The 6,903-nt window shown below is 35.1% G+C and overlaps 1 protein-coding gene across 1 annotated transcript; it reads right to left on the bottom strand.

Moving 5' to 3' along the window:
- Positions 1-2,229: 2,229 nt before the first annotated feature.
- On the bottom strand, positions 2,230-5,479 carry LOC106395584 (nucleosome assembly protein 1;2-like). The gene is made up of 7 exons (XM_022710439.2): positions 4,007-5,479; positions 3,790-3,887; positions 3,473-3,565; positions 3,111-3,198; positions 2,903-3,032; positions 2,635-2,817; positions 2,230-2,543 (listed from the first exon to the last, which is right to left on the bottom strand). The coding sequence occupies exons 2-6, from the start codon at positions 3,841-3,843 to the stop codon at positions 2,769-2,771; spliced, it is 414 nt and encodes a 137-aa protein (XP_022566160.2). The 5' UTR covers positions 3,844-3,887; positions 4,007-5,479; the 3' UTR covers positions 2,230-2,543; positions 2,635-2,768.
- Between the last annotated feature and the right edge of the window lie 1,424 nt (positions 5,480-6,903).

The raw sequence follows: 6,903 nt of genomic DNA, 5'->3' as shown, positions 1-6,903 counted from the left end.
GCGGCGACAACGGTGAGAATGAAGTGAGATAGATAGCCGACGTTGAGAACGATGGTTTGTTCGGAAATCGTGGGAATTCGAAATCGCCTTTGAGAGAGAACTGTTAGGGTTTCTGAATTTCGCGAAAAATGAAACAAAAAAAAAAAATCACCTTATATATTGGGTAAATAATCCGGTTAGCTTTAAAAGTACATTGGTAAACTTTAAGGTTTGGTCCGGTTTAGACGACTTATTCTGGCTGATAATGTACAACAGACGACTTAATATTTAGTCGTCTGTTTTCAGACGACAAAATATTAAGTCGTCCTAGACCCTAAAATGAACCCCTAAACTAAAATGACTAGATTAACTAACTAACCACGTTATAAAATCAAATTATACTTAAATAGTGTTTACTATACACAGAAATGAACACGCATAAGTAATTTTAAAAATTTTCAAAAACGGTTTTAATGCTTTCCAAAATCTAACCCTAAGAACACATACAATACTACAACATATGTTGATGAAACATAAACTAAAGAATATCATGACTCACTACTTTCACTCATCTATGCTGAAAACAATTGAAATTTGTTATATCTTAATTTATACCTCCTAAGACATATGTTAATTACATAATTCCCATTTTTCACTTATCAAAATATTTTTTACAAAATTTTTAAATTATGTTTAAGACTAACTGTCCAGACGACTTTCAGTTAAGTCGTCTGGACGACTTATTTTCAAGTCGTCTAAACAGACGACTTGCGAGGGGTAGAAACGTAAAAAAAATTCCGTTTTTTTTGTTTGGTCACAAGGGGATAGTTGTAATTTCAATAGCCTTTTAGGTTACTTTTGCCTTTGACCCAAGTTGGGGTATTGTTTTGGGTTTGACTCCAAGTTTTGAGTCATACTTGGCAATTCTCCCTATATACATTGACCTATCCGGTGTTTTAAGTACAAAGCAATATTCCTTTGATCTCCATTTATTTATTTTGTAGCTTTAGTTGGAACCCATTTTCCTCCGGTGCCACGTAGATTTTATCTGAAACTTTTTTTTGTCAACATATTTTATCTGAAACTTAAGGTTATTGATATTACTAGTGGTATTCCGACGCTACGCGCCGGGTTCATATATGTTATTCACTTAATCTATTTGTACTTATTGTCCAAGATATAAGAAGTTTGTATCCTGGATAGTTAGATGGCTATAAAAAATACAACTTTTTCTTTATAAACCGGAAAAACCCATAAAAATCTTGCGGAAGAGACAGTAGATATGAAACCCTAGATTTTACTTGATTGTTGGAGCTTTCTTTAAATCGACGTCAAATGAATCGATAAGAAGAATTTACTTATGCAGTAACAGCCTATGTATCCATTAAACCTTCTAATCACACCCAATGCCATATAATTAACCGAAACAGGAAGCGTACTTATTTTACAGTAAAGGTTAGATTGAGGAGTCAAGAATGTCCAAAATATCAATATCCAAAACGACTATGAAAGCAGCAGAAGAACAAATAACAGGCTAAAGTGTTTGAGTTTGTCTATCACGCAGTGTAAATTTTGGAGGCAAAATCTATAATGTAAGTTTTACCACCTTTTTGTTTCTCAATCTACATCTGATCCTGCTCTTTGAAACTCAACCGCATCTTGTTTATATTACTTTCTTTGATCCTTTCTTCGTATCTTTCATGTCTCACTATATTTGCTTTCATAATTTTTTTTATTATCATCTTTTTCCTCCTCTATACCTTCATCTGCAACCTCACCCTCCAAATCACTGGTTCTTTTCAAATACTCAACTTTCAGTCATGTGTTTTTATCACAACTGATCTAGGCATCTGTTAAGCAGAACTCATTAGCAATCAAATTCTAAGTATCTTCTGCTGGTTCTAAGCGTTTCCCCATAACCAGTAGAGCTGGGAATATGGGTCATTACCCGCGGGTCCCGCCCCGTTTGACCCGCCGCGGGGCGGGTGCGGGTCGATCGATTTACAAATTTCAGCATGCGGGTGCGGGTGCGGGTTGAGTCGATTTTTAGAGGGGTGGGTGCGGGTCAACCAAATTTGAGTCGCGGGTACCCGCCGACCCGCAAAATAAAAAAAATATTATTTTTTTTCTAAATTTTTTTAAAATAAATAAAAATAAAAATAAAAATATGTAAAAAATATATAAATTAATGAAAATTATATAATTTAAATTATAAATGTATAATTTTTATTATAAAAAGTAAATAATTGATAATAAAAATAATTATTTATTAAATTTAATATTATCCGCGGGCCCCGCGGGTTACCCGCAATCTTAGCGGGGCGGGTGCGGGTTTACGATTTTTTTTTCGCGGGTTATGCGGGTCGGAATTTTGAGTTTAAAAAATAAAGTCGATCCGCGGGTTGGCGGGTCATGCGGGGCGGATTGACCCGCGAACCCAGCCCTAATAACCAGTCTTTTTTTTTTGAACACCCCCATAACCAGTCTTGATAGGCTTTCAACCTTCGCTAACTTCCTTGTTCTTTGCCTGACGCTTACTCCTAAACTTTTCATTGTCCATCAGCCTGTGCACAAATAAATAATTACCAGGTTAACATTTAACGCATTCTGAAACACTAAAGCAAAACTAAAAAAAGCTTTTGGAGAAGGCCATACCATGTTTATCAAAATCATTTTCGTCCTCAGGAACTTGAGGTGGACTGAAAAATTTGAAGAAACTCTCACAGTCCTCAGTCTTGGTGATACCGTGATAGGCTTTGTGTTTTTGGATCCCTTCTTTGGCTTCTTTTTTAGGATCTTCTGAGTCGAACAATTTCCAGGATACCATTCAATCTCCGTCTTGTACAATAATAGTTAACCATCGATAAGACATCTTTGTCTTTCGAAACAAAAAGAATCAATACAGTAGAGCAAGATCATATACCCTATGGCCTTCTTGAGGATAGGCTCATCCTCATCAATCATGTGATATGTCTTGGTCAACACAGTATTCTTGAAGTAAGGGTTCTCATCAAAGAAAAACCTCAAGCTTGAACCCTTTTGGTTCTTCAACTCTGTTCCACTTGATATTCTTCAACTCATTGGAAGCTAAAATCATAACCAGGATTTAGTGAAAGTAATTGATAACACACCTTCAGCAGCTTTATTTTCTCCTTGTTCTATTTTTACTTCTTCTGGTGCACCGTCGACTTCAACCGCACCGGTCACAATCTCATATCGCTGAATGTAATCATCACGTTGGCAAAAGCAGATAACCATCAATATCAATTATAAATCATACAAAAGAGAGAAGTCTTATTGAACTTTTATTACTTTATTCCAAAAATAAATCGGTAGAGCAGAAAACCATGAATATCAATTATAATCATGTGGGATACAAAAAAAGTGAAGAACACACAACATTCTTGATCTAAGTTAGTAGATATAAGTCTTATCAAACGTTTCTTAATTGAGATTCATGTGATGACAGAATTAAAGAATAATTTTTTCATACCTTGGTGTAGAAAGGTTGATACAACTTTTGATACTTAGCTTCAAGAGCTGCCCTCTCTTCAAGAATCTTTGCTTCAATTTCATCATGTTGGTTCTGCAATTTAGGATTAAAAAAAAAGAATCAGAGAAAATTTGGGACTCCCCAAAATCGCATCAGGGCCAACTAATTTCAAACTAAATGCAAAATCCAAGATCACAAGTTAAAAACCGTCTGTAAGTCAATTTTTTACTAAGACTCCATCCACTATCCTCACAACATTATAAGTTTTAACATCAGATTTTCACAAAATTGTCAGAGAAGAAGGTTAAGAGCAAAACCTCAAACGTGGATCGTTCGAATAATTGAAGGTTTTTTTCCCTTTTGAAGAGCATGCATCAGATTCCATAAAATAATCAGAGTAGGATGAGAGCAAAACCTGAGAACGAATCGACGATTACTGAGACTTTTAATATTGCATCTTTCAATCAAACGATTCTTAAGCGGTATTACAGATTAAACTGGGGCCGACAAATTTTTTTGATGCAGCATGAATACCTTATTTAAAACTTGAGTTATGACATATCATAAATGCATGGAAGCTTGATCTCCTACAGTTTCAGAGAAAAGAGATCGTCATCGTCGAGGAAAATGAATAGAAAGAGCTTCAGATTTTTTCAGAGAGGACACTGGGCCTGAAAATTAACATTATAGAAGCCCAAATTAAAGAATACAAAAGAAACGAAAAAGTCAATCACAACAGAAGCCCAAATTAAAAACGCAAAAGATACGGGAAATTAGTTTCGTAGAATGTCTGTTGAGGCGACACGTGTCGCGAAAAGCACCGCTCTGCTTGCTGAGGTGAAAGAAGGAGGAGAGATCATAAGTAAACTTTATTGTATAAGATATATACATATTTGGAACCCATTTTCCACCGGTGCCACGTAGATTTTATCTGAAACTTTAGTTTATTTTATTGATACTATACATACTAGCTTTGTCATCAGAATATACTTTCATGGGCGATTATAAACGTATTAGAAAAAGTAAAAAAGGCATTAAGGCACATAATATAATGGTTTGTACTAGTGCGGTTCAGCGGTTGATGTATCATTATTCAGATCCAAACTTAGTATAATATCGTTGTTGGTGAAAAAGATAACTATTTTGCATATAAAATAATTTTAATTAATAATAGGTTACTGAAACTTAAGGTTATACGCAATAAATTCAGATTTTATGTGTTACTTCGACCACAACATGCATATTGCTTACATTTACTTGTGTACAATATATAAATCATAATATATAAATCATTCCTAAACTATCTAATATAACTAATGTATAGTAAATTCAGTATTAAAATATAAATCTTAACTTGTCATTGGCCGGTTTCACGTTAATAATCGTGTAAAGCTAGTAGGTGATATAATTTTAATACATAATTAACATATATAATATAAGCTGTCGAAATAACAATTTAAAACCAAGAAAAGAAAGGACACATATTAGTATAATTAATCCCTAAGTTCGGCATCTCGATAATAGAATAAATTCATTTTTAAATGAAATAAAATCTTCCCAAGATCTTCTATTGACGTATGTCCAGGAGTTTTACAAAGTCAATGCTATTAGATTATTAAATTGGAAGTTGACAAATTCTAAAACTTCTTTGTTTAGTTAGTTATACAAGGTTAATAAATAACCTTAGCTTCAAATAAATTGCAGTGTGTTATAAAAGAAATGAAATTTTATTATATCGCAGGAATTTAAATAAGGGAAAAATTTTATACCCGTACGAAGAAGATAACACTGATAAGAAGAGAGGATGTGTTATTAAAGGAGAAAGGATGGTGTAATCGTGTTTTTACAAATGATCGAAAACTCCGTATTTATAGAAGAAAAATTACTGTGCAAATAGTGACAGTGGGACCCACATCTTTAATTATTTCAACATTTTCGGCGTTGGAAATGTCTGACTTTCATAACACTCCCCCTTGGAGACCGGTGTCACTCTCCGCTCTCGCTTAACGTCTTTGTTGCCTCGTTAAAAACCTTTCTAGGAAAACCCAATGGGAAAAACCATAGTAAGGTAAAAAGAGTACAACTACGTAAGCTCCCCCTCGAATGAGCAGTCATAGATCCTTCTGATGACGCATTCCAATGTTACGAACATGTTTTCTGAATATCGAAGTCGGAAGTGATTTTGTGAAGAGGTCAGCTGCATTGTCGCATGATTGGACATATCTTACTTCAATCTCTTTCTTTTTCACGAGCTCTTGAGTGTATGAGAAGAACTTCGGATGAATATGCTTCGTTCTATCGCTTTTGATATATCCTTCCTTCGTTTGAGCAACACATGCCGCGTTATCTTCATATAGAATAGTTGGCTCCGTATTTTCGCCAATCCCGCTGCTTGAACAGATGTGTCGGCTCATTGATCTCAGCCATACACATTCTCTACTTACTTCATGGAGTGCAATGATCTCAGCATGATTTGAAGAAGTAGCCACGAGCGTTTGTTTCTGGGAACGCCAAGATATAGCAGTGCCTCCGATCGTAAAAACGTATCCTGTTTGCGATCGGGCTTTGTGTGGATCTGAAAGATATCCTGCATCTGCAAAACCAACCATTTGACCTTTTGAACTTTTAGGATAAAATAAGCTCAAATCAATGGTCCCTTGGAGGTAACGAAAAACATGTTTAATCCCATTCCAATGTCTTCGAGTTGGAGATGAGCTGAATCTTGCCAAAAGATTCACAGCAAATGATATATCAGGCCGTGTACAATTTGCAAGGTACATCAGCGCTCCAATTGCACTTAGATATGGTACTTCTGGACCAAGTATCTCTTCTTTCTCCTCAGGTGGTCTAAATGGATCACTTTCAATATTAAGTGACCTAACGACCATCGGGGTGCTAAGAGGAGTTGATTTATCCATGTTAAATCGTTTCAACACTCTTTTAGTGTATGTGGATTGATGCACAAATATACCATTTTGTGAATGTTCTATTTGTAGGCCAAGACAATACTGTGTCTGTCCAAGATCTTTCATCTCAAATTCTCCTTTGAGATAGTCTGATGCCTTTTGTATTTCCTTTTGAGTTCCGATGATGTTAAGATCATCAACATATACCGCGATTATTACAAATCCGGATATTGTTTTCTTGATGAAAACACATGGGCATATAGGATCATTCACATATCCTTCTTTTGTTAAATGATCACTGAGACGATTATACCACATACGTCCAGATTGCTTTAACCCATATAATGATCTTTGCAATTTTATTGCACATACATCTTTAGGTTTGGAACTTAATGCTTCTGGCATTTTAAATCCATCAGGAACTTTCATGTAGATATCAGTATCTAATGATCCATATAGATAAGCTGTAACAACATCCATGAGACGCATCTCTAGATTTTTATCAGCTGCTAGACTCATCAAGAA

The sequence above is a fragment of the Brassica napus genome, chromosome C9, assembly GCF_020379485.1.
Source record: "Brassica napus cultivar Da-Ae chromosome C9, Da-Ae, whole genome shotgun sequence".
In the NCBI taxonomy this organism is placed as follows: Eukaryota; Viridiplantae; Streptophyta; class Magnoliopsida; order Brassicales; family Brassicaceae; genus Brassica; species Brassica napus.
Note: the sequence above shows the minus strand (reverse complement) of the source record. Positions and strands in the feature narration are given on the sequence as shown.